The sequence below is a fragment of the Pseudorca crassidens genome, chromosome X (genome assembly GCF_039906515.1).
Source record: "Pseudorca crassidens isolate mPseCra1 chromosome X, mPseCra1.hap1, whole genome shotgun sequence".
Classification (NCBI taxonomy): domain Eukaryota; kingdom Metazoa; phylum Chordata; class Mammalia; order Artiodactyla; family Delphinidae; genus Pseudorca; species Pseudorca crassidens.
In genome coordinates, this window is record NC_090317.1 from 29,904,910 (window position 1) to 29,932,616 (window position 27,707).

At 40.6% G+C, this 27,707-nt stretch overlaps 2 protein-coding genes across 2 annotated transcripts; one reads left to right on the forward strand and one right to left on the reverse strand.

The window, feature by feature from the left end:
- Nucleotides 1-1,125: 1,125 nt before the first annotated feature.
- On the forward strand, nucleotides 1,126-14,957 carry NKRF (NFKB repressing factor). Its single transcript, XM_067724162.1, has 3 exons — nucleotides 1,126-1,771; nucleotides 10,796-10,926; nucleotides 11,977-14,957. Exons 1-3 carry the CDS (start codon nucleotides 1,506-1,508, stop codon nucleotides 13,932-13,934), a joined length of 2,355 nt encoding a protein of 784 aa, XP_067580263.1. The 5' UTR covers nucleotides 1,126-1,505; the 3' UTR covers nucleotides 13,935-14,957.
- A 2,844-nt stretch (nucleotides 14,958-17,801) lies between these two features.
- UBE2A (ubiquitin conjugating enzyme E2 A) lies at nucleotides 17,802-27,408 on the reverse strand. The gene is made up of 6 exons (XM_067724163.1): nucleotides 27,134-27,408; nucleotides 26,914-26,994; nucleotides 26,495-26,520; nucleotides 20,525-20,614; nucleotides 19,435-19,523; nucleotides 17,802-19,091 (listed from the first exon to the last, which is right to left on the reverse strand). Exons 1-6 carry the CDS (start codon nucleotides 27,175-27,177, stop codon nucleotides 18,963-18,965), a joined length of 459 nt encoding a protein of 152 aa, XP_067580264.1. The 5' UTR covers nucleotides 27,178-27,408; the 3' UTR covers nucleotides 17,802-18,962.
- Between the last annotated feature and the right edge of the window lie 299 nt (nucleotides 27,409-27,707).

Below are 27,707 nucleotides of genomic sequence, written 5' to 3' on the forward strand. Positions count from 1 at the left end.
ACATGAATGCCTATCAGAGTCAAAGACAGCACTCCCTGTGTAATGGGAGAGACAGGCATGGAAATAGATCATTATGAAACAGTGTGAACAATGCTGTAATTTGCTCTTCTCAGTCCAACACATCCCTACACATAAATGTGTCACATAATGAGAAATACATCGTTAAACAAAAGGGGACAGTGGGTCAAAGCTACCTCATCCAACGGTCCTGCTGCCGTGGGACATTGAGTTCTGTGCAGGACTATTTCTCCCCACTAACACTATAATCAGTTCCAGGACAACAGAGAAAACCCAGTTTCTTTTTCCTTTGTATTGACTATACTGAGCACACAGTAGGTGCTGTGTAAATTCCCGCTGACAGACACTCATTAACTACTTTCATAGCACAGATTGGCAGACAGGGATTGAGGGATTGGGCTGGAGCAGAACCGCGCGTCTAGTAATAACGTTTGCCTACAGAGTGATTGAGCCATTTGCTGCTGTGCAGCTTTTAACCCTCTTTTGGGGGCTTCTTTTGCATTTTGTAATATTCTGCACGTTTTAAATTGATACAGTTAATACAGAATTATTTGAAATCGTGATCACTACTGTGTAAACACGATGCTTGTCAACAATTGGGACGCAGTATGGATGATAAAAGTGGTTGACTAGAGAAGTGGCGCTGTGGATGATTTTCTAAGTATTTCGTTTTTAGTACTACTTCACAGTAAAACACAAAGCTAATCCTCTGAAGAAAAGGCGCCTCGGAGAGCTGACATTTAAAAAATAAAAAGGGTAAAATACATTTCAAACCCAAGTCCCTCCCAAAGTACACGGTCCCACTGTCAGAAACCCAGGGAAAAGCATCAGGCGAGCTACTGCTGCCAAGAATCACCTGTAAGAGCCTTCCAGGGACTTAACGGAAAAAGGTTCCCAAGCCTCAGAGAACCTTCCAAAAATCCCCTTCCTGGAGCCCCGCCCCCCGCTTGTTATCACAGTGCGTCAAAGGCCCGTAGTCGTCAGGAAAGGGAAAAAAACGTACGTCGCGCGAGACTCAGCGACGGGATTTCGAAGTTAGGGAACAGCCGCGGCGCAAGCGCACTGGCTTCACAACCTCGGGGCTGCACGCGGGTAGGTAGACTAGAGGAAGGGGAGCAAAGCGTGCTGGTGTCTTTTTTTTTTTTTCCTTCCCAGTGCAGTGCGTGAGTCTGCGGGTAGCCGGAGGTGCGGAGCGCGGGGCCTGGCTCGGCCTCCCCGGCGCGCGTGTGATTGCGGCGGGTGCCCTCCTCCTGCTCCTCCACGAGTTGGAGGAGTGCAACGGGCGTGCTCCCCGGTTGCCGGGACGCGAGCTGGTGCTCGCCTTTTCAGCGACTGCCCGTCACGCACACACTCCAGTCCCCTGAGAGTTGGTCTTCGCGCCTCGGCGCGCCCCTCCTCACCCAGCCCCTCCCACCGACCCCCGTTCCCGCTCTCTCCTGGTAGCGAGTCGGCTTCATCCCTGGGGTCCCTGCTTGGGGGCGGAGAAGATGGCTGGCGGACGTCTGCTGTTGGGGGGCGACTTCCTGTCGCCGCCGCCGCTGCCCCCCCTCCCGCCGCCGCCGCTGCCGCCCCTCCCGCCGCCCCCGCCCGAGCCAGTGCTGGAGCAGTGGCGCTATAGCCACGAAAGTGACTGGCAGTGGGCTCTGCGGCGCAGCTTCATCTGTCGGCACCTGCACAGCTATCCCGGGGCTGCCCTAGACCAGCTCCTCGCGCTCTCCGCTGCCTGGACCAACCACGTTTTCCTGGGCTGCAGGTGAGGAAGGTGTGAGGGTCGAGTTAGGGACCCGGGTTGGGGGGGAGTCGGCGATGAGGGTTGGGATAGGGACGGGGGGGGCGGGTATGGATGAGGGCTTAGAGACTGGAGATTTGGAGGTGCTGGAGGACTCCAGAGGGCTCACTGTTGGCCTGGGCGGGTTGGCCGAGCTAGGTGGCAGGGGATGACATAACAGCTAGAAGGGTGCGGGGATCGCGGGAGCGGCCCCTCCAGGACCAAGGATGGAGATAAAGAAGCGCCTGGGAGAGGATTATTGAGAGGTGGTCATTGTGATGGTGTTTTTGGACGGCGTGGGAAATGACGAATAGCAGAACCTCGGACCTGCGTAGGACCTTCCAGGGATGCGGTATCCGCAAAGAATATTCAACAGTCGGGGCTTTGAGGGTCTGTGGGGGGAGGGGAGGGGGACTCTTTGGTTCTAATTCTAGTCTCCTCCTGACTGGCCTCCCTTTCCATCCCCGTTAAATTAAACAACACCAGCCCCTCAGCTGGGTTGTACTGTCTTCTCCTGGGGAGGCGGTTTGTATGAGGTCTCTCAGCCGCAGGGCCCGCCTTCCTGTAGATTTGCGCATAATGTGTATGGATGCAAACAAAGAAATGGATATATCTGCTGTAAAAAAGGATTGCCCTCATTTCCCCTTCATTGTGATCAGAAGGATTAACATTTGGCCTCTGGGTGAGGTTTTAGGTATGAGTCCCCTACCCGCCTTTCCTAGAACCTGGTCTGTGTTCTGAACAGGCCTCTTTGAAAGCTCTTTGCATTCAATGGAGACTGCGGTATGGTTCCAACGCATTTTTTTTTTCTCAACAGACTACTTGGACCACTGTCATACAGAACCCTCAAACAGGCCCTATACTAGACTAATCATTCCTTTGATAGACTAAGAGGCTTCTTTTTTTGACACTCTTGCCTCACGGTGAATTTTTTATTAGGAAGGATGAGAAATTCTGGAAAATGATCAGATCAATTTCAGCCAGTTCAGTTCCAGGAATGACTGTAACAGATATAGATAAATAGGATTGTCTACTGTTAGTGCTTAATTGTTGAACATAGCATCCAGCGTGATACTTTGTTTTGCTTTCATAACACAAATGTGTTTTTTTCTACTCTAGGTTAGTGTAATTTCTGCCTCCAGAGATAATGATTATTTCACTGGAGGAACTGGTTGCAACTGGGGAAGCCTCAGTAATTAATCAAGTCAGATAAATCTAATTGACCTTCACTTAACAATATTATTCTGGCAGTAGAGAAGGTACCTTTATCCTGTAATCATAGATCTCCTTAATATCACAGAAGGCCATGGGGAATCTGAATCCTTAAAGAAAAAAGTTATAGGTGAGGAGAATAACCATCCTTTGTGTTAATGATAAATCTTACCTTCCCATAAGAATATGAGCTCCTTTGGGGAAAGGGTTTTTGCTTTCTTGTTCACACCTTTATCCTCAGTGCCTAGAAGAGTGCCTTCTTCATAATAGCTGCTCAGTAAATATGTGTGGCATGAACAGATGAATACAGCTTTGTAATGTACAAAATACTTAAAACATTTATGTATCTCATTTAATACAACAACCTTAGAAATTGAGTGGTATCTCGTTTTTACAGCTAAATCAACGGAAGCCAAGAAGTTAAGTGACTTTTCCAAGGTCCCATAGTTGGGGCTGGGACCCAAGTCTTCCGATGTTCTTTGCACTGAGACACAGCTGCTATAGGGAAGGATGGACCAGGAGTGAAAGCAAGTAACGGACATAAGTCATTATTATTTCTCAGGATTTCATCCCAAGAACAACAGCAGCCTTGAGCATAACTAGGGCATTAAAAACATAAACCGGGCCAGTGATAGTGTTAAAAGCTCAGGCATCCAGAGCATTTGTGTGTATGCACTCACCCAGGCACATTTGTGTATAGTATATATCAACACATGTATTGTCATCATGTTGCATTGTAGTTGTCAATTCAATCAATACAAGAATTGCTATAACATTATCCAGTAGCTTAACTGAAGAGTAATGTTTGCATTGTACCTGATAACTTAGATATAGGAGAAATGGAAGAGGCAATAAAGAATCTTGGAAGCTAGGGACCAAGTGCAGTCTTCCACTTTAGGCAGGCTTTATATTAGCTGTCATCTTCAGGTGGGTAAAATCTGTATTCCAGTACTTGTTAATGTCGATGTTGGCAGAGCTCTTGTTTTCTGGTCTATTCTTCTGTGACGGAAGACTCTTCTTTTCTCCCAAGGGAACTGTGGAGTACATGGTGACACAGCCCATTCTACTCTAAAATTGTTAATTTGTTGTTCGAGGCTCATCCCTTGACTTACAGAACAGATTATAAACAGTAGCAAGAAGGGAACTCTTTGCCTTTTGTTTCCCATTCGCAGGACTTTCTGTGTTCTGATTTAGCTGGGGCTGAAAGAACTCCTAGGTTAAGGACATCTTTGAAAACTCCTTGATCGTAAGACCAAGCCAGGAGGAGGAGCTCAAATGTGCAGGGAAGCAAACCACGTTTCATTCTTTTTGGTTATAGTGGCGATTGTCAGAGAACAAGTTTGAATATCTTCTTGACTATCTGTAACATGTTTCTCAGACTTAAGCAAGCATCAGAATCACCTGTTAGGCTTGTTAAAACACATTGCTGGGCTCCACTCCCAGAGTTTCTGATTCAGTAGGTGTGAGGTGGGACCCCAGAATTTGCATTTCTAACTAATTCCCAGATAATACTGTTGATCAGAAAATTCTCATCCAGGGACTACACTATAAGAACCGTTGCCTTATAGGATAAAATAAAGCAATGTTTTCCAGTCTGCTTTTTGATCATTTTTTCCCTCATAGTCTAGGCAATGAGGAAGCCCAAATAGCTGAAATTATTTCTCTTCACTTTTTCTTGTCTGCTTCATAAAAGTAAACAACCTGTCAAGATTGTTTTCTGTAGGCAATTTCTAAGATTGTCTTGTGGTTAATGAAAAGTTAGTGCAGTCTTCTAATCAACTACATCTACAGCACTGACATAATTGTTCATATGAATGCCTAGGGACCTCTGCAGTTTTTACTTAAAATTGTCAATAGTGTATGTATATTTAATAAAGCAGAATGTTTGGTTAACTGGAGCATTCAGTTTTCCAATCATTCTTCATCAGTAGTATTAGAAACAGAATCCTGGCCTAATTACCTTTGATGAGATATTAATTAATAGAGAAAATATACCCTAAAATGAAATCAACTTTGCCACCTTGATTATTTGTCTCTTCCTTGTTGATTGAGATTGGTGTTTGGAAGGTAGATGCTAGCTGGGCTCATGTTGTGAAACTAACCTCGCACATAGTAGGTAGAGTGCATCAGTCACCAGCTAATGAAGTATGAGTGGGAGCTTTCAAAAGATGTATCAATAATCTTGGTTTTATGTTATTCACTGACTATGTTAGGAGTCTTAAGAATAGTTTTGCATAAATAATTTTATACTTGGAAATCCTAATCTTTGCTTAGTTTTCAAACCTCAACTTTTTAATTTGGACCTAGTAGAGCAGTTTAATAAATTAAAAAAATTGAAAGCATCTATTACTGAATATTCATTAAATTTCAGGTGCCATTGTATATCATAAGTATACACCTATATGCACGTGTCTTTTTTCAAGAATGTAAGATTCATGAAGTCAGATGTCTTTGTCCATTAGACATCATCTTTTTGTATGCTAGGTATGGTGGGACAGTTGTGATTTCCTAAAGCTTGGAACATAATAAACTATCTTTGGAAACCTTAAAGACTTGCTGGGGCTTTTTGGTTTTCTTTTTTAAGCATTTACAACCAAATGGGTGAATTAACAGACTTAACTACATAATATGCATGCATCTTAAAATTACTCTATTAGACTTGCCTTACTGACACTTTACATCATGGTCCCACCGTAAGATAGAATACTATATAGCCATTAAAACTCATGTGGTAATGACATGGAGAGAAAGTTTATGACATAGTAAATTAAGAAAAACAACACCCGCCCCCAGCAGATTACAAATCAACATAGATGATCTGATAGTGGTTTTTTTGGGGGTGGTGGGGGGACGTGGTATGGGAAGCATAGAAAAAGGAATAAAAAGTAAACCCCAAAATGTTAGTGAAGTTATCAGTGGTTGGGTTTGTAGGTGCTTTTCTTGGTGGATTCTCTAAAATTTCTGGAGTGAAGGTGTTCCTTTTAAATCCACTACAACAACAACAAAAAATACACTATGGAAAACTGAGTAATGAAAGCTTTACTGCCTTGGCTTATTCCAAATTTGTGGAACCACTTCTTTATCCCCGGGTAGCTACTCTCTGGAGACAGAAATCCTAGTGGTCTTCATAGTAAAGATTAATGCAAAGATTAATATTTGCATTGTTCTTTGAATAGTCAAGTGTTAGGCACTATACGGTCTGTTCCATTATTTTTTCAGCTGGTTGGGCTTCTTCAGTATTATGACTTCCTAATAAAGGGCTGAGAAGACGACTGTGTTGGCAACTAACACAGAGGTTTATTTTTATAGCCTATGGGTGATGTTGAATTTTGTGGCAGATGTAATGAATAGAGAACAGTAAGTAGGTATAATCATTACTAACGCTGGAAGAAACCTGAGAGAAAAAGTGAATGAATGGAGTAGGCCCCAAATGTATCATTCATGAACACTGTATGGCATACATGCCATTTACAGTTGTATACCGTATTTGGAATCAGACTATAATTTAAGCTCTGGCGAATTTTGACTGGAATTCAAGGTGAGTGGGTTGGTTGTAGTACCAATTTTGGTAGCAAGAGTGGCAATACCAGTTTAAGATTTGTAGACTTCATCTCACTTTCATAGTCTTTTGTTTTCATCACCTTGGAAATTGGACTCCCAAATCTTAATGAAAGTGATATATACAATGTATGACGTTTTAGGCGATGTCTTTTGATATTTAGATAAGAGTAAATAAAAATAAAATTACTCTTGGCGTTTAAACACTGGTGCTAGCAGCAGCAGTTATCAGTGGGAAGTGCGGGTTACAACTGGGCTGGCTTCCAGGTAATCTGTCAGTGAAGGCCACCATGTCACTTCTCTGCTTTGCAAGGAAAGACATCTGAAGGGTGTGGAACCTATTGTGTTGAAAATGGAAAATGTTATCCTCCTTCAAGTTCAGAACCTATTCATGTAGAGGTGTGCTAGTCACTCATTTTCAGAACTTGCTTGGGGAATTCCCTGGCCGTCCAGTGGTCCCTGGTAGGCTGGGAAAGGCTCTGAAGGTAGGAAGGGTGAGTAGATCCCCATGATAACCAAAACTTCCCATGAGCCCATAGTTTTGTTTCTCTGCAGGAAATTGATATTCTGTCAAGCTCCAATCTACTTCATAAAGGAGTCCTTTTAAAAATTGTATGTTTTAAAGCTTTTTATTATGGAAAAATCAAACACACAAAAATAGTTTAGTGGACACCCATGTGCCCATTACTCAACTTCAGCAATTATCAAGTCTGTCATGCTACCCTTCTCATTTCATCTTGCCCCCAGTTTTTTTGTGGGAGACAGTCTAGAGTATATTAAAGAAAATCTTGACATCATTTCTCCTGCAAATACTTTAGTATATATCTGTACCAGGTAATTTTTCATAATACCATTATTCATACTCAACAAAGTTAACAATAATTTCTTAAAATCATCCAATGCCTAGTCCATGTTTAGTTTTCTGCATTTGTCTCAGGATACCTTTTTACAGTTGGTTTGATTCACAATCCAAACAAGGTCCACGCATATCTGGTTGATCTGTCTCCTTTAACCTATAACCATTCCCTCTCCTTTTATTTCACGCTGTTTATTTGATGAAGAAATGGGCTGTCACATAGTGTTTCCTTCATTATGGATTTGGCTGGCTATTTTTTTTTAATATTTATTTATTTTGGCTGCACCAGCTCTTAGTTGCGGCATGCGGGATCTTCATTGCGGCATGTGGGATCTTTAGTTGTGGCATGCGGGCTCTAGTTCCCCGACTAGGGCCCCCTGCATTGGGAGCATGGAGTCTTACCCACTGGACCACCAGGGAAGTCCCTGGCTGGCTGTATGCTTGTGATGGTGTTTAACATGTTTCTAGGAGTTAGGGGCTTGATGAGGTTTGAGTTCAGTTATTTGGTGGGCAAGAACACTTTTTAGATCTTTGTCCTGTCATATCACATCAGGGACACAGGTCTGGTTGTCCAATTTTTAGTGATATTAAGATTATAAAGTTCTCCACCAGCTTTTTTTAATTGAAATTTTTATTGAAATAATTATAGATTCACGTGTAATTGTAGGGAAATAACACAAAGCAGTGCCCTGTACTCTTTACCCAGTTCCCCCCAGTGACAACATTTTGCTAAGTTATTGTATCATATCATAACCAGGATAATGACCTTGTTACAATCCACTGATTCTACACAGATTCCCCCAGTTTTACTAGTACTGGTGTGTGTGTGTGTGTGTGTGTGTGTGTGTGTGTGTGTGTGTGGTGTGTTTAATTCAATACAGTTTGTCACATGTAGGTTTGCATATCCACTATCACAGTCAAGATATTGAACTGTTCCAGTACCACAAGGATCCCTCACGTTGCGCTTTTATAACCACATCCATCTCCCTCCCACTCATACACAATATTGTGTGTATCAATAGTTTTTTCCTTTTTATTGCTGAGTAGTGTTCCGTGGTATGTGGTACCAGAGTTTAACCACCTGTTGAAAGACATCTGGGCTGATTGCAGTTTTGGGTTGTTACAAATAAAGCTGTTTTGAACATTTGTGTACAGTTTTTTGTGTAAACATAAGCTTTTATTTCTCTGAGATAAATGCCCAAAAGTACGGTTGCAAGATTGTGAGGTAATTGCATGTTTAATTTTATAAGAAACTTCCAAGTTGTTTTCCAGAGTGTCCATACCATTTTACATTCCCACTAGCAGTGTACGGGTGATCCAGTTTTTCTGCATCCTTGTCAGCATTTAGTATTGTCACTATTTTTCACTTTAGCCACTCGGATAGGTATGGAGTGATATCTCATTATGGTTTTAAATTGCATTTCTTTGGTGGCTAATGATGTTGAACATCTTTTTGTGTGCTTCTTTGCAATCTGTATATCCTCTTTGGTGAAATGTTCTGTTTATATCTTTTGTTCATTTATATGTATGTGTACACATATATATGTGTATATACACATATATGCCCATTATATATATGTATATATCTTACTGTTGCATTTTGAGAGGTCTTTATACTAGATACTAATCTTTTGTTGAGTGTGTGGTTTGCAAATGTTTTCTTGCAGTCTGTAGCTTGTCTTTTCATCCTCTTCATGGGGTCTTTTGAGAACAAAAGTTTTTAATTTTGGTGAGGTCCATTTTATTAACTTTTTCTTTTTTTTTTTTTTTTGCGATACGCGGGCCTCTCACTGCTGTGGCCTCTCCAGCTGCGGAGCACAGGCTCCGGACGCGCAGGCTCAGCGGCCATAGCTCACGGGCCCAGCCGCTCCACGGCATGTGGGATCTTCCCAGACTGGGGCACGAACCCATGTGCCCTGCATAAGCAGGCGGACTCTCAACTACTGCGCCACCAGGGAAGCCCTATTAACTTTTTCTTTAATGGATCATGCTTTTGGTGTCAAATGTAAGAACTCTTTGCCTAGCCCTAGATCTTGAAGATTTTGTCCTGTGTTTTTTGTAAAAGCTTTTTAGTTTCACATTTTACATTTCAGTCTGTGATGCGTTTCGAGTTAATTTTTGTGTAAGGTATGAGGTTTAGGTTGAGGTTGTTTGTTTGGCTTAAGGATACCCACTTGGTCCAGCACCATTTGATGAAAAGGCTGTCCTTCCACCATTGGATTGCTTTTGCAGCTTTGTCAACAGTTGAGCACATTCGTATGGGTCTGTTTCTAGGTTCTTCTCCATCAACTTTTCATCTGATAAGCTTAGCAGCCATTGATGATCACTTATTGTTGCATTATGGGTCGCAAAATGGTAGTAATCTATCATTCCTTCATTTATTAGCTGGAATGCTTCTGTAAAAGAGATTTTCCTCATCAACTCTCTAGATTCTCTGAGGTACAGTCTGTACAGGAAAATGCCAGATAAATGCTTGCTTTCATTACCTGTTTTTGGAATAATGTTTTGATTCCCTACAAAGGTGACCAATAATGAGTTTGTAAGTATTATGAACTAATGGATTTTTTAAATATTTGATGTGTTTCAGTCCACTGTGATTATTCTTACTGATACTCAAGTTGGCTCACTTCTGAGTCCATTTGACACAACCCCTGAGGTCTTTGACAGCTTCCTTGTTTCCAGGCACAAAAATATCTCCCAGGTTCACCTTATACATTTCTTGCCCCAGACTTGGATCCGATGCAACCATTTCTCTCGGGACTCTTGATTCCTTTTGGTGGGAAGTGATAGAAACCACAATCTGGATGTTAACAACCCATCCCTTATTATTTATTTATTTATTTGGTTGCACCAGGTCTTAGTTTCAGCAGGCAGACTCCTTAGTTGCAGCACGTGGGCTCCTTAGTTTCGGACTCCTTAGTTGTGGCATGCACGTGGGATCTAGTTCCCTGAGCAGGGATCGAACCCAGGCCCCCTGCATTGGGAGCGCAGAGTCTTTATCCACTGCGCCACCAGGGAAGTCCCACAACCCATCTCTTATTAACACTCTTAGTACTTCTGTAAATATATTAATGTAATTATTTACACATAATATACATATATGATAGAGAAAAATTATGAGTTTATATGGATACTTTTAGTTCAAATTAAAGATAAGGTCTTCACCTAAATTTCTTGATTTTTATGTTTGTATGTCTCCTAATGATAGTAACATAGTTACTCATTTGATACATAACTATTTTATGGCAGATTCTTCAGTTTTATAGCCAAGACACTCTGTTGGTAAAGTCCTGTGGGAGCAATTATAAGACGGGTCATCTAGAAACTTTTTCAAAAACTGCATTCTTATCTGTTTTAACTGTAGATTATATTAATTTAAATAGGTACAGCCCACGCTTGATGGAAAAAATTCTCCAAATGGCTGAAGGTATTGATATTGGGGAGATGCCTTCATATGATCTGATGCTGTCCAAACCTTCCAAAGGTCAAAAACGTCACCTCTCAACATGTGATGGTGAGTATACTTATTTCTGGAAGGTGGGATTTGAAGAAACAGTGTGGCTTTTTTTTAATGATATGAGTGTGGTATATGATTTTAAATAACATTGGTAACTTTGGATCTTACACAAATGTAAAATTTTAACTTTCAGTTTATACATTTTTTTTTAGGATGCTAAATAGAACTGAAAACTAAGAATACTGAACTCACCCTATAATGCTGTCCTTGAAGTCCGTGCCATGGAACCTCCCTTTAAATAGAACAACCTTATACTCTAGATCATTTGAGCATCTAAGTAACTAAATCCTCTTGGATGGGTCCAGCGTGGACCAATTTTCTACTAAACAGTGTTATAGGGAGAAAGCTCTAGTGTCTGGTATAGCCTCAACAGAGTTCTTCCATAGCTTTAAATTTGATATCCTCCATAAATCATTAGTTTCCAGCTGTTCTAGAAATAAAATATAGCAAACACCTTTTTGTGCAGAATAGGTCAGAACTAAGATTTTGAAGTTGAAAACCTTTGGGATCTTTTGACAATTTTTTTAATTTGATTTTTCAGTCACAACCATGTAAAGCACCATCACAGAGTCAGTCACTTCTGGTACAAAAGAGAGGCTTTGTAAATGCCTCTGCTCATCATCTCTGTTGCATTAGAGCCATCTGTTCCGTTTGCAATCCTTAAGAAGGGAGCTTTTCAGCACAGGTGGTATGAGATCGTAGTGGAACAACCTCTCACTCGGTACACTTCACCTGTGCTTTAACGCATTAGATGTAGAAGCATCTAGCAGTCATGCATGGTGGTGACCTGCATACTCGAGTCAATGGCATATTTTCTATCAGGTCTCTTCCCTTACACATGGAAAGACAGGGAGCATCCCTCCTTATGCTGGAATCTTACATTGACATTTGAGTACCTTCACCTAAATGACCTGAAGTTTTTGTGATGGGAAGTATCTTGTACCAACAATATAGTTTGCGAAAATAATATGGTTGGTACTATTTTCCTGCTTGGTTCTTTTGAAATATTCCTTTTTTAATGAATTGTAAATTTCACTCATTCTATAGGTCAAAATCCTCCTAAAAAGCAAGCCGGTTCCAAATTCCATGTGAGACCTCGTTTTGAGCCTGTGCATTTTGTAGCTAGTAGTTCAAAAGATGAAAGACAGGAAGATCCTTATGGCCCTCAAACAAAAGAGGTAAATGAACAAACACATTTTGCCAGCATGCCAAGAGACATCTACCAAGATTATACTCAAGACTCTTTCAGTATACAAGATGGAAATTCTCAGTACTGTGATTCATCAGGATTTATTTTCACAAAAGACCAGCCTGTAACAGCCAACATGTATATTGACAGTGGGAACCCTGCCCCCAGCAGCACATCACAGCAGGCAAACTGCCAGTCAGCTCCTGAGCCTTCACCATCACAGACGTTTCCTGAGTCAGTGGTAGCCGAGAAGCAGTATTTCATTGAAAAATTAACAGCAACTATCTGGAAGAACCTTTCTAATCCAGAGATGACCTCTGGATCTGATAAAATTAATTACACATATATGTTAACTCGTTGTATTCAGGCATGTAAGACAAATCCTGAATATATATACGCTCCTTTAAAAGAAATCCCTCCTGCTGACATCCCCAAAAATAAAAAACTTCTAACAGATGGTTATGCTTGTGAAGTTAGATGCCAAAATATCTACTTAACTACAGGTTATGCTGGCAGCAAGAATGGTTCCAGGGATCGAGCTACTGAGCTAGCTGTAAAACTGTTGCAGAAACGTATTGAAGTTAGGGTTGTCGGACGGAAATTCAAGCACACGATTGGAGAGGACCTTGTGGTGTGTCAGATTGGCATGCCTTCATATGAATTCCCTCCAGCTCTGAAACCACCAGAAGAGCTGGTGGTGCTGGCTAAAGATGCTTCCGGGCAGCCGATTTTTAATGCTTCTGCCAAACACTGGACCAATTTTATCCTTACAGAAAATGCAAATGATGCGATTGGTATCCTTAACAATTCTGCCTCATACAACAAAATGTCTGTTGAATACAAATATGAGATGATGCCAAATCGTACGTGGCGTTGTCGAGTGTTTTTGCAAGATCACTGCTTAGCTGAAGGTTATGGAACCAAAAAAACAAGTAAACATGCAGCTGCTGATGAGGCTTTGAAAATCCTTCAAAAAACACAACCCACTTACCCATCTGTCAAAAGTTCACAGTGCCAAACAGGCTCTTCACCCAGGGGATCTGGGAAGAAGAAAGATATAAAGGATCTCGTAGTTTATGAGAATTCTTCAAATCCTGTGTGCACGCTGAACGACACAGCTCAGTTTAATCGAATGACAGTTGAATATGTCTATGAAAGAATGACAGGACTCCGATGGAAATGCAAGGTGATTCTAGAGAGTGAAGTAATTGCAGAAGCAGTTGGAGTGAAGAAAACTGTCAAATATGAAGCTGCTGGGGAAGCTGTGAAAACCCTCAAAAAGACCCAGCCGACTGTCATTAACAACTTGAAGAAAGGAGCTATTGAAGATGTGATTTCAAGAAATGAAATTCAGGGTCGCTCAGCAGAGGAGGCTTACAAACAACAAATCAAAGAAGATAACATTGGAAATCAGCTGCTGAGAAAGATGGGTTGGACGGGTGGTGGTTTAGGTAAATCTGGTGAGGGCATTCGGGAGCCAATCTCTGTCAAAGAGCAGCATAAGCGGGAAGGGCTTGGTCTTGATGTAGAGAGGGTAAATAAAATTGCCAAGAGAGATATTGAACAGATCATCAGAAACTATGCCCGCTCGGAGAGCCACACGGATTTAACCTTCTCTACAGAGCTGACTAATGATGAGCGGAAGCAAATACATCAGATTGCCCAGAAGTATGGTCTTAAGAGTAAGTCTCATGGGGTGGGCCACGATAGGTACCTGGTGGTAGGTAGAAAAAGACGGAAGGAGGATTTACTAGACCAGCTCAAACAGGAAGGCCAAGTGGGGCATTACGAGCTTGTGATGCCTCAAGCAAATTGAGATCTTACTAATTTATTTTGTAAATGCCTAATGAGGCAGAGTTATGACTTAAAGAAATGCTACATGTTCTGGTTGCAGAGTATATTCATTCTTAAGATGTTTCACCTTGTTCATTTCATATAGTGCTTTATTAGATATTGGAACTTGAAGAATTCTGTCCACTTGTATTAGCTTAATCCAGCAGATAATATTGTGCAGTTACTGTTTGTGTCTTTGATATTGCTGTGTCCCTCAGATTTTAGTAGTTTGTACAAAGCAAGAACACATATCCAAATGGAATTTCACCCCGAGAAAGAAATTCCCATTTTAAAGGGCATAGCACAGCAATTTGCAACAATATGTAAAGTTGATATTGACTACAATAAAACTACAGTCTTAATTCCAGACTTCACCGAAAATGTCAGGTCATTTTGTATTATCTATTTTCATCTTTATGTGAAGCCAGTTATAGAATGTTTAATAGTAAATTGTGCTGTACGTGTAAATGTCCTTACCAACTAAATGATGTAAAACTTTCTTAAAGTAATTTTAGTGTTCATTTATTTATAACTTCTACCATGTGGTTTCCAGAATATTGGAAGTGATATACTGTATCTTGTGATATATGAGTGTTAACAAATTCTAGTCTTCACGCTGAGAGAGCACTACTTAAGAGAGCAATTGAAAAGTTCCCAAAACTTTGATTCAGTCTGAAGAAAGGAAGCTGGAACTGTCTGTTCTTGGTGCCTTGCAGAGAGACTCGCAGCAACTCTCCGTTATAGCTTTCACATGATTTGGGTGTATAGCACATCCAAGGTGGCCACAGCTGTGGTGGAGCTTGGTAAAAGACTGAAGATACATTGGTGCTTTGATGAAAAGGTTAGTTGGCTGGTCCCTCTCTCAAAAAGCTTATTTAGCCCCCAAAGCCAACTTTGTAACATATTTAAAACTGCTATTTTCGCTTATTTCTGGAATGTACAAAAAACTGTATAAAAAGGATTAGTGTATGCTTCCTGAATAAAAAGGAGCCAAAGTTGATCAAAATGGTGGTGTGCTTGTTTCTGGGAAGCAGCCTGGTAGCGACACTTTGGGTCTTTGGAGAAAGGAAGTGGCGTTTGCACAAAATATTTCAACACTTAGAGCACATGTGGATGAACATAATGACTTAGCAGATACGAACAGCCAGTCAGCCACCCATCACGTTTTCTCTGGGGACCAACCTGCTGGCTGCAACCAAATCTCAGGCTGTTTACTTTTACGTGATTTTGTTTTTGTATCTCAGATAAATCAAGTGTTAATATTCAGAGATAAATGCTGATATTGATAAACACTTCCAATGACTTCATATTTAGAACAATTAGGTTGTTTACAGTGTCTTAAAACATTTAGCACCAAAGTTGACATGTAATTGGCCCACAATGAACAATTTCCTTTCCCCTCTTATTTATATTTTACATTAAGCAGCTGTCCATTGTAGTTAAATCAGTATTTTAAAAATATAAAGGGATTAACTTTTATGCCTGGACCTCTGTGACTTTTAGTCACCTACAGTGATTAACACAGTAAGTGATGTTTGCTTTCCACTAACTCTTTTGTCCTGCAGTATATGGCCTTTCCTAATGTTGGTAGGAAGGGAAATGAGGTGTGCATTTTATTTTGGCACTTAATGTTTTAACAGTGGCAAAGGGAACTAAGCTAAAATGTTTACAGATTTTATAGGATTTTTTTTTTTTACCTACAAGTCTCATGCCAACTCTGAGAAGCTGTGGTTCAATTAGTGTTAGAAAAGCCAGGCTTCAACTCTCTTGGGTAAGAGTGGCTTTGGGGATTAAGGAGTGTGAAAACTCATTTCTCTACATTTCTTTTCTCTTCCCAAAATGATTTGGGGGCTGGAGGAGTAGGGTAGTGTTACACAAATCTGGTTTATCTATATAAGTTCAATAGAACAGAATATTAATATAGTTAAGCTCTGAAATAATGGGGCCAAGTGTGTATTTGGTTCTCGATTGGAGAGTCCAGATTTCCTAACTTCTTAGATCTGCTTTGGTATAGATGTGGAATTAGGGTGAAGTCATTTAACTCTTGCTTGAGAATAAAGAATGTTGAGAAATGGGTTTGGCAAAAATGAGCTGCTCACAACCCTGCTGTTCTGTTTTGTCCCCTTTTTGTTGGTTCTTGTATTTTCCCTTTCTTTGAGATGGCAGTCGTTTTAACCCAGTAACCTTGCTATAAAACCTGCGCAGGTACATGAGCAGTTTTAAGTTTTATTTGAATCACTTAAATATATTATACTGAGGAACTAACTCTGCTTTCAGTTATTTTTATAGCTTTGAGGCTCACAGACCTATTGTTTAGATTTTTCCCCTCCCCTTTGATTAGAAAATGAATAGAAATTTCCTGCATTCTGTTGGGATTCTTTTTAAAATAGTATAGGTGCATTCACTGTGCTATGAGTAACTCCTGAAGCTGGAGATCGGTCCTAAAGAAAGGACTTTAATTACAGCTTTGGTTCTTCATCATACCCTCTTTGCCACACCAGCAGGTGCAGAATTGAAGGTTCAAGTTCAATTCTGCCATTTAAAAGGGGACCTCACAAATCTGGTTTATTGTTGTTATAAATTATTGTATGCAGGCAGCCTGTGGCATTTGTTTAAAAAAACTGTAAAGAAAAAAGCCAAATCAGCATTAAACTTTGAAATGAATGATTTGTGGTGCCTTTGACCATGGATATGATGCTTTGGGGGGTCAGCTTGTTGACGCCGTTGTAAGATTTTAAAAGGATTATCCCATGAAAGCAATTGGGAATAGTGTTTCTCAGGAGGTGTATAAAAAAAAATTAAACTTGCACATTCCCAATCTCACCTTAATTTTTTCAAGTATAAGTAACAGTGTCAATATTTAAGATACCCAGCCACAGGACTTCCCTGGAGGTCCAGTGATTAAGACTCAGTGCTTTCACTGCCGTGGACCCGGGTTCAGTCCCTGGTCGGGGAACTAAGATCCCACAAGCTGCACAGTGTGGCAGAAAAACAAACAAACAAAAAAAACAGAACAAAAAAAAAGATATCCAGCCACAGTAGGATGAAGAAATTTATGTAAAACTAATCTGCCAAATAAAGACCAATTTAATGTCATTCTACTTTGAAGTAGAAATGGACTTAAGAGAAAGTAAGTGCATTTAAGGATGTTGCTTCTAGGTGAAACTAACCAGTTCATGTGTTCAGTGTAGGATGAGCTCCCTCATGTTGAGGCTCCTTTAAGTGCCATGTCTTAGAGGATGTATGGGTACATACACCATAAGGACTTAATTTCAATTAGCGCCCACCCCCCCCTCCCCAAGAAGTGAGTTTCCACAGTCACTGTCCTTGTCTCTAAAATGAGATAGATTGCTCCTCAGAAGAAAGCAGAGTTTTGTTTAAACAAGGTAACATTGAGGATACCTGTACTCCCAAGCTTTACATGAGACTTAAAATACCATTTTATTATTTAGCTTGTTTGTTAGGCTAGGGCTTTTTTAAGAGGTGGAATGTCAGGATCAACAAGTTAGATCTTGGTCTCTGAGGATGCTGGTAAATCTCCAGGTTACTTCTCCCCCCTTACCACAATTTCGTTCCCTCGATTGACTGTAATATGTGCTGAAGTAACTTTGTTTTACCTAATAGATTTACAATCTGTTAGCATGTTTAAAAAAAGCATTAAACACTTATGACTGAAAAGAAAATACATCCTCTCCAGCAGTATCTACTCTTCTCCCTCTCCCAGAATCTGTATTTTTGCTTTTACCATGATTTTTATTTTAAGGGGGGGAATGAGTAGACATGAGAGTCCAATAAATACATACTAAAAGTTCATACTGAGCTAAAATATAATTATACCTTGACTACAAAATTTTAAGGTTATTTTTATTTACAAGTTTTGAAAAATGTACATTTTTTACATGGGTTACTTGTGCAAAGTTAAATTCAGAAGAGTGATAAATGCACAAAAGGTGACAATGGAACATCAGACAAAACAAGCTTTGTCCCACACTGCTACTTAAAGGTACTGTCAATCTGAAAGTATAAATATCCAAAGATTACAGACATTGACTTTAAGGTTCTTATAATACTGAAAGGGAGGAAGAAACTAAAGCATGCAGCATTAACAGAGGATTTGAGTGGAAAATAGTTTACCACAGACATGTTCCCTTCCTTGGGTTAATTAAAACTCTAAAAAAAACAATGATTATAAATTTGTTCATCTAGGGTAGCACTGCTCCTTTAAAAGGATTAAAGGATCTCCAACCTTCCCTAGCTTAAAAACTAATGATTGTTTCCATTCCTCTGCTCCCACACCTCTTTAAAAAGTGAAAATCCAGAAGACTTCAGTATTCTGAATCTTAGCTTGGGTGTGTCCATTGAACACCTTGCAAGGAGAGGAAGTGTCAGTTACTGTGCTGCACTCCTTTGGCTGAGCCCTTTAACATTCTCCTTCCTACCAGTACAAAACACAACTCATGTTAGTTTGATATTAGTATCATAGCCTTTTTAGCTTCCATTGCTCTTTCAAAATGAGTGTTTATGTGGATTTGTTTCCCTGTTTTCTATAGGCCATATTCCAAAAATTCACTTCTAAATCCAACAAAAGTGAAGGACCAGCCAGGGTGAAACTCTTCAATAATCATTCTGTTAAAAATAACATTCTGGTCATCAAGCTATGCATAAGCACCACTTGTAAATTCATTCATTTTAAAAGCTTAGTGTAAAGTACAGTAACACAATACTGCCATAAAACTGGAAATGAGATACAACAGGAAAGGAATTAATTAAGCATTAGTGACTTTTTGCACGTAACCCAGGTACAGTACATTTGATCTCATAGAGGGTGTTTTCTGATGTTTAAGGAGAGGGTAGAAGGGGTAGGAAAAGCCTGGCAAGGGAAGATGGAAACAGCACAACAGCTATTTTGCTTTTAATAAAGTAAATGTAATGACACTGATGAATAGGAAGGTGACAAACACATCAATATATATTTTTCTTATGACCAGCTGCTTCTTTTCCTGCACCCGGGTCAACAGTCACGCCAGCTCTGTTCTACTATCGCAGAAACACGTTTTTCATACTCCCGCTTGTTCTCCTGGTACAGCTGAGCAGCCTGGCTGTTTGCTGGACTATTGGGATTGGGTTCATCCAAAAGAGACTATAGAGACAATTTGTAAAAAGTCAGTTCCTCAATGCAAATATACATATACACATGGTTGGCTAAAAACTTTGTTCAGGTTTTTCGTACCATCTTATGCAAAACCTGAACGAACTTTCTGGCCAACCCAATATGTATATTCAACACACTCGAATTGTCCTAGGTAGCAGCTAAATTTGCTCTCTTAGCATAATAGTCTACAGTTACATTAATCTGCTAGTAGCTAGGCAAACGTGTATGTTTTCTGGTGGGTTAGGTCTTACCTACTTTTTACTTATGACTTTCAAAAACAATTGCTAATATAAACATATCAAAGGCCATAGTCACATTAAGGAAAATTCACCTGTATGGATGTTAAAATGGAAGACACATCATATGTTGGACTCCAACGGTTCTGAAGTATGTCCAGACATATACTACCATCTGCATAGACTAAGAGCATAGAAGTAGGTTATGTTAAACATAACAAAACCATTAAGGTTTTAATATCATAGTCAAGACAAACACAGTCAAGAATACTTTGCTTTTGAGGTTTAAAAAAGACTACTTAGCTGCCTCTTAGTTACCTTCCTAAAAGTGTCATAATCACTACTAGTGAAACAGGATGATCAGAGAATGTCAAACATAATCAGTATAAAACTGGAGGATACCTAATGCTTGTTATTCTGAAAAGACTGCCCTGTTATCCAGGAAACCACGCACAATTTTTAAGAGGGTTCCTCATCATTGACAGACTTATGGGAAATTCACTCCACTAAATTTTTAAACTTTATCTCCTATCTGAAATAACCAAGATAGCTCAGAGTTCACAAGGTTTCATTTTGGTGTGAAGATAAAAATATCTGATACCCTGGAAAATACATTATTAACCTGAATAAAAGGCAACTTGTTCTAGGCTTACTACTAGAAAAAAAAATAAAAGAGCAAAATAGTAAGTTAGAATCACCTGTGGCACTTTTCCAATATACCGTATACCTGGACTCAACCACAGAATCTGATATTCAGTGGGTCTGGAGTGGGGCCGGGACATCCATGGCTTTTAAATGTCCCACGCTAATGCTGATCTGCATCCAAAGCTGAAAACTATTGCTCTAAATGCTAGTGAAAATAATCACAACACAAAACTACCCCAATATGGCCTTACATTAAAAGGAAACCTCAAGAACATCCTTATTTTTGTTTAGTAAGTAAATGACAAAATCATCAAAACCAGGAGGCTCTCAGATTCCAAGCAAAGGCAATGTCCCTTCACTGCTTCAGTTCTAGGACCACAGACCAAGACAGCAACAGACCACCATGAACAAGTTCAGCTTTCAGGAAACAGCAAGATGCCTAGACAAATACTCAGGTGCTACAGACAAATAGGAAATGTGGAATACCTCCCAAATAAACAGTGTAGTAGTTTGAAATACTGTATTAAAAGTGATACTTGCCATTTGGATGAAACATCTTAGAGACAAATCTAACCGTAGGTGGCTTATTCGGATATTCTTCAGTGAATTCTATTGTAAGCTTAAAGGTTCCTGTAATTAGAAAAGAAAGGGTTAAGAAAACCTACTTATCACTTTGTTCGGTAGTACTTTGTTTTTAATACTACATGACTTCTTTTTTCAAATATTATATGAAATAATGCAAAGATATAGAGTAGAGAGGAAAGAGACCAGGTAAGAGATACAGCTCCAGAGACTGCCCTAAAAATGGACAGACACTGTAAGAACCATCACTCAAAGGTGATTTGTTTTCTGTTTTTCCATTATTCTCCCCCAAACTTAAATACAGCCATTTTAAACTCAAAATTACTGCCTGCAGGATAACTTTAGCCACTGTACATTTTGAAGACATCCTTAAAATGACAAGCAACTAGAGCCAAAACGTGGCCTTCCTCCTTGAGAAGACTGAAAGACCTTAATAAAGGCCAATTTTAATCAGCTGTCATCTTAAATGGTGATTTTTAAATGCACTAGAAAGAATGAGAGCACAAAGTTCAAAAACCAATGCTAGAAATACAAATCAGTAATCAAATTATTTTTAAAATAGCAGGAAATAAGAAAAGTGTTCACTGGCTCCTCTTCATGTAATAGCAACTCTATAATGAAAACATAATTGAATGTAAGCCAGAAAAAACTTCACAGTCCCTCTTTAAAACCCTCAAGTATGACTCACAAGCTACTTCACTATAAAACCAACTCAATTATTCACACTAATGGTAGGAATTAATGGCAAAAATAATTAAAAAATCATATTAGATTGCATTCATGTCTCCAGTAAATTTCTTTCTAATGATGTTTACGCTACTATTGAAACAAATTATTTTTCTTGAATATGTGTCAACTAAGGTAGCAGGAGGCCCTAAAGTATACTAAGTTAACAGACTTATTTATAAGAAATGGACAAACTGGATCTCATTCAAGAATTGCTGGGGACTTCCCTGGCGGTCCAGTGTTTAGGACTCTGCGCTTCTACTGCAGGGGACACTGGTTCGATCCCTGGCCGGGGAACTAAGATCCCACATGCCCCACAGCACGCCCCCGCCCCCCACCAAAAAAGAATTGTTGGATGTTGTGATTTGGGGAAATTATTTTCTTCAAAATGTTATTTTTAATTGGGTTTAATAAATTCAAGAAAACAACTGGGCAATTGTTTTTTCCTGACTGAAATTTCTTGAAGTAATCTTAAGGAATCAGTTATTATCTAAGGTGATGCACGTTCCACTATATTACTCTGGTCCATTTAATAAATTACTTATTCTAATACAATAGACCACACTTCAGATAGAGTATAATTTGTTACTGGTTCCTTCGAGTTAGCAATTTATTTCCTCCTTGCTTCCATTCCTCCTTTCCACTTAAGAAAAAAAGACTATAGGGCTTCCCTGGTGGCACCGTGGTTGAGAGTCCGCCTGCCGATGCAGGGGGCACGGGTACGTGCCCCGGTCCGGGAGGATCCCACATGCCACGGAGCAACTAAGCCCGTGTGCCACAAACTACTGAGCCTGTGCTCTAGAGCCCGCGAGCCACAACTACTCAAGCCCGCGTGCCACAACTAATGAAGCCCACGCGCCTAGAGCCCGTGCTCTGCAACAAGAAGCCACCGCAATGAGAAGCCCGCGCACTGCAACGAAGAGTAACCCCCGCTTGCCGCAACTAGAGAAAGCCTGTGCAGCCACAAAAACCCAACGCAGCCAAATATAAATAAATAAATATATAAAAATTAAAAAATGCAACATATGGAGACATATTATATTCCCCAACTATAGTTACTCCCTAAACTTGAAAGTCAGATCTGAAGTTACTATGTATTATAACTAAGGACAAAAAGCAAAATATTTTGGAATGGATAAACATGCTATAGTCCATCAGAACACACTTCACCTTTATCACCACCTGGTCATAACTCTTCCTATTTTTGAGGAAGAAAGCATAGTTCTTTCTTTTCAGTTCTATGATATTATAATACGCAAGAAAAAGTGGGAATGAGTGTTAGTTCAAAACTCTGAGCTTCCTTATGTATCTCAAGTATAAACACATTTGGCTCAGTGTTGATACCCGCTTAAATTATAGCTTAGAGATTTATCATCAAGAAATTGCTCTAAAAAAACTGCTCTAAAATTGGGCAGATTTAATAGCATGCAGAGCTCCCAGGTACTTTAAATTAAAACCATCATTAAATATGATACCTAAAGGTGGTAAAGTCACACAGAAGGCAGGCGTAGGTGGAAACAGTGGAGTGCAGTGGGGCAGAGCAGAAGCTTTGCAGTCAGACAGATCTGGGTTCAAATCCTTGCTTTGCTACTTGCTAGTTATGAAACCTTTGGGGAAACTGCTCAACTTGAGTAAACCTCAAGTTCCTCATCTGTAAAATAGGGTTAATAATAGTACCTGCTACATAACATTGTTGTGAGGTTTAAATGAGGGAAAGATGCACAGTGACACAAAATAAGTGCTTCATAAATATTTTAGTTACAGTAATTCTACAGTTTCATATCTCTAGACCCAGCTGAAGGAGGCAAAACCCAAAAATCCAAACTTCACTATCAGTAAGAAAAATACAATTAATGAATTCAAATATTAAATAGTACTTTCTTTCTGACCTACATCAATCACAGTGAAAGCAAGTTGAGTACATACGCTGGTGGCTCACAAAACCCTTGACTTGAACTTTCTGCCTAATGCTTGCCTAAAAGTTCAATAAGGTGGTTACCTAGCTACCAAAGAAGTTAATCAAGTCTTTAAGAACAGCTCATTTAATATCTTGAGAAGTGAAACCAAGATAATTTATATTCAATGTGAATATAAATTAGGACGTACCTAAATCTTACTCAAAGCACACATTTAAAGGGATATTTCATACTTTTAGCCACCTTAAACAATGAGAACCTCTTTAGTACAACTCTCAATCCAATTTCTGAGGTCCAAAACAAATGTTAAGGAAATTTAAAATCTGAGAATTAATACTACGCAATCGAGACTAGAGCTTGTCCTCTGAATATTTAGAAGGCTAGGCTTTAAAATAATTGGAAACTGAAGCCTCACCATTGTTGTATACAATCTGTACTGATTTTTTTATCTTCCTGAGGAGGTCACAACATTGTAAGGAAAGTATAAATTAATCCATCTATGTATAGGGACCAGGAAAATTATATAAATGAGTTAAATGGCGGGTGTATGGCAATAGGAGTGATATGGTTAAAGCAGAGAGTGTATGTTCTGCCTGTCACAAATTCAATTTTTTGAAAATATTGTATTGGCCAAAGAAAGCACCTCTGTAGGTGTTTCCTGCCATTTAGCCACCAGTCTGTGACCCCTGAGGAGAAAGCAAAGTACATGTACTTAAAAAATTCTTTTTGGATGACTGAAAAAAGTCTGATTTTTAAGATAATACCTAAATACTCTTCATCATAGGATTTATTTACCTTAAGAACACCCCTAGTGGACTTTGATTCATTTTTTTTAAAAGACACCAAATTCTTAAGAATACATCTATTATGAAAATCAAGTACTGGTATCTTACTGTGTCTATTAACAATTTTCAGATGATGTGATGGAGGATACATTGTTCCTTAACCTTCGTATTCAGCATACATACCAAGATATTTTATGAGGAAGTATTTCCCCCCAATGTTTTGTTTGGTAGTGTAAGCTCTTGGGAACATAGTCCTCTTACCTTCAAGTGTGTAAAGTTAAATCAAATACCTTTAAGAGTTCCTTTTCTTAAAATTTCATCTCTTTAACTAGGGTCTGGCTGTTCCAGAAACCTCCACTACAAATGGTTTACAAGGAAGCAGCAAAAGTAGTTTTGGAGCTGTTGATTTATATAACACATTGGCAACAGCAAAATCAACTATGCCACTTGTCCCTAATTGGGCCTTTCCAGTAAATTCCCTAACTGTAAATAACAGGGATTTTTAAATGGTCAAAAAATTTCTTGTAAACTTGGTCAGTGTTCTAGACACCTGAGAAAGCATCCATGGATAGCAGACTGCTCAAAAGAATGAATGAGAAAAGGGTACTGTCATTTAGCCTGAGTAATTCCTTTCAGCAATGTCAGGGCGGAGATACACATCATCAAAAAAAGAGCCAGTAATGTCAAGGGGGAAGGTCCAGGTAGATAATGGATTCCACAAGTACCTTTTCAACTCATACCACTTAAAACGAGAGAAGCACCCTTGAAATATTTAAGTTGCCAACCCCAGCAAAGTGGTGTACTAGTAATAAAGCTGTGCCCAGTGTAAAGCAGTCTGAGTAAAATCAGGAGGAAAAAAGAAGCCAATGAAAACAAAGCCTGCTGGAGCTAAAGCAAATACACAGCTAATCTGCACATAAAACTTAAGTATGAAGAACTAGCACCAATCTAGTAGAGGAAAATTAAGCTTAGCTAGCTCTTGCTACAGATCAGGATCAGTTCAAATGATTTACTGCACCAAAGTATCAATAGTATGGCTTGAGGATCACACTCCCCTGCTGTCATTTCTTTTTATTGCAGCACTGAAGAGCAGTGATATCCACCCAGTGGGTGAAGGTAGAGAGGAAATTACAAGTATTTAGGCTATTGTCTACAGTCTTCTAGGGAAATGTGAGTGTTTGAGACAAATCATAGAATTGGTTAATATTGACCTACCTCACAACATCTTGTGGTTGGTAGCATCAAAAAGCAAACTGACTTGGCAACATAAGTTTGTACTTAGTAGTTTGCAGAAATGTTTTTGTTCCTGCCTTCAAACTGAGTTATGTGCATATGTGTGTGCATATGTGTACAATATCTCTCAAATGCTACGTGACCAAAGGAAGGTAAGTCATTGAGAAAAAAATAACAGAAAGATCCTTTTCTTTTTAAAAATACCTCAAGATATTAGAGATGTCGATTAGTAGTTCAAATACTTTTAATCATCTTTTTAAATGTATTAAGCTTTCAAAAACAATTAACTACATACACACAAACACACACACACACACATAACTGAATGCACTAAAACTATATCAATGTTAATTTCCTGGTTGTGCATAGTCATTCAAGATGACTTGTTACCAAAGGGGCGGGGGCGCAGGTGAAGGGTATACAAGGTCTCTCTGTAATATTATTTATTACAACTGCACATGAACCTATAATTATCTCAAAATAGGAAGCTTTAAAAAATCCTTAAAAAGCAACTAACGTGTGTTTTTAAAGGTCAAACCTAAACCCATTAAAAATCAGGTAACTATAAGTACATGTAGTACCTTGAAGTAGGTTGGACACTGGTCAAGACAGTACATTAAGGCTCCCCTCAACTGTGAAACTGCTTTGAGATACTGACCATCAAGTCTTGATAAAAGCACATACTGAAAACTCATTTAAAAATTAGAAACATTATGCTCAAACTGGCTATTAAAGGTGCCATTAAAGACCATCTTAAAGCAGTGAGGCTGACAGGCACTCAATGCCAGACGGTAGAAACCAGACAATTGTGTGCAAGGGATTCTTGCATCCATTCAACATCCAACAAACACACATTAAGCACCTGCTGAACACAGTTCCCGCCCTTGTGAAGAATTCTGAATCAAATGGTCCCTGGGGTCTCTGAGCCTATCAGCAAGTGGTTGGGTTGACACTTACTCAGTATCTTGATGGGGGGCTGAATTTAGCAGGATCACAGCCCAAACCTCACAGACCCTTAACATCAGTGGTATGATGCTCCTTTTACTGCCTTACCCAGATTTTTTTTTAAGAAGCAATAAAAAAGATGCAGTTCTAGTCAAGCGGACAATAGCCAGAACAACCTGCCACAGATTGGATTCCACTCAAGCCTTTAGTAGGCAGAGGCTAGGGAGAAGCGGGTTCCTAAGTAGGAGGCACTTCCAGGATGACTGGGAACCCTTTCCCCAGATGATCAGGCTCCTGAAAGGTGGGTAAAGAAACTCTCTTACCATCCTCAAACGGGGTCCCTTCAGGCCTGCAACACAGAGAAAAAACAATCAGTTCCCGCTTCGGGGCTCCCCTCTCCCCGATTCATCTGAGGAGATGGCTATTACGAGCCCTGCTCGCTCCACCGCTGGTAAACCACCGCTTCCCGGGTCGCAAAACCACTACCAGCAGAGGTCTGGGGCTCAGAAATCCCGGGCAGGCCGCCGCGCCGAAGCGCCACCACTCCCCGCCCCGCCCCCCTTAGTACCCCAAATGGTTCCCCTGGCAGCGGGAACCGAGCTAATCGAGGCACAGGCTCCGGGGAGGCGCCTAGGCCCAGCCAGCCCCAAACACTCTCCCTCTGCCCCCGCCTCCGCACCGGGCCGGTCTCGGAGGGCACATGCGTCCCTAGCCCTCGCCGCCACCCGGAACGCAGACTCACCCAAAAATGACCGCGTTCCAAACCATTATGTTGTTCTCGGACGGAGCCCCGCTGACTCCGGCTGGAGGATCCTCCTGCAACCTTCAAGGAAACAGACAGGGGGCCCGAGATCCGGCACCCGCTCGCGCCGCCAGCCGCCCCGCCGCCCGCCCGGCCCTCCGCCGGCCCCGCCCTGCGCCCCGGCCGCAGCCCCCGGACCCCGGCGTCCCGGGCGGGTTACCTCTTGAAGTCCCTCATGAGGCGCCGCCGAGCCGGGGTGGACATGTCTCTAGCGGGGTCAGGGGTGGGGCATACACCGAGCTCTCGCGTCCCCGCGGGCGGTAAGGCGGCCGAGGAGGCTGAGGAAGCTGAAGGAACCGAGGGGGACGCTCCCAGAGGAACTGCACTGCCTCTCCGAAGTCGAGGGTCTGTCTGGCGCCGGCTGAGCACCACCCCTGAGTAGACGGGGGCTGAACCAACCTAGAAGGAAAGGGCGGGGGTGGAACGCCGATCGCCGGACAGGCCGTACCAAGACGGGGCGGGGGGGGGACGGAAAGTTGCTTAGGTCATTAAACCCGGGCGGGAGGCGGGGGTGTGGTGAGAGGCGAGCTGCGGGCCACACGTAATTGCCTGGAACTCACTAGGATCGGGTGGTGGAAGGGGGTGCACCTCTATTTGCCAATTCTAAGACGAACCCTGGGAAGCTCTTTTCTGTTTTCCTTTTTCTTTTCCCTTTCTTTCTGGTTTTTTTTTTTTTTTTTTTTTGAGATCAGATCACTTATTAAAGTGAGCACAGTGGCTGAGGGGGGAGAAGA

Excerpts from the sequence above, each read along its gene's own strand:
- NKRF (XM_067724162.1), top strand. The coding sequence starts at position 1,506 with ATGGCTGGCGGACGTCTGCTGTTGGGGGGCGACTTCCTGTCGCCGCCG. Across the intron at positions 1,772-10,795 it reads CACGTTTTCCTGGGCTGCAG|GTACAGCCCACGCTTGATGG; the intron begins GTGAGGAAGGTG and ends TAATTTAAATAG. Across the intron at positions 10,927-11,976 it reads TCACCTCTCAACATGTGATG|GTCAAAATCCTCCTAAAAAG; the intron begins GTGAGTATACTT and ends CTCATTCTATAG.
- UBE2A (XM_067724163.1), bottom strand. The coding sequence starts at position 27,177 with ATGTCCACCCCGGCTCGGCGGCGCCTCATGAGGGACTTCAAGAG. Across the intron at positions 26,521-26,913 it reads TGGAACGCGGTCATTTTTGG|GCCTGAAGGGACCCCGTTTG; the intron begins GTGAGTCTGCGT and ends TCTGTGTTGCAG. Across the intron at positions 20,615-26,494 it reads AGGGACCCCGTTTGAGGATG|GAACCTTTAAGCTTACAATA; the intron begins GTAAGAGAGTTT and ends TTCTAATTACAG.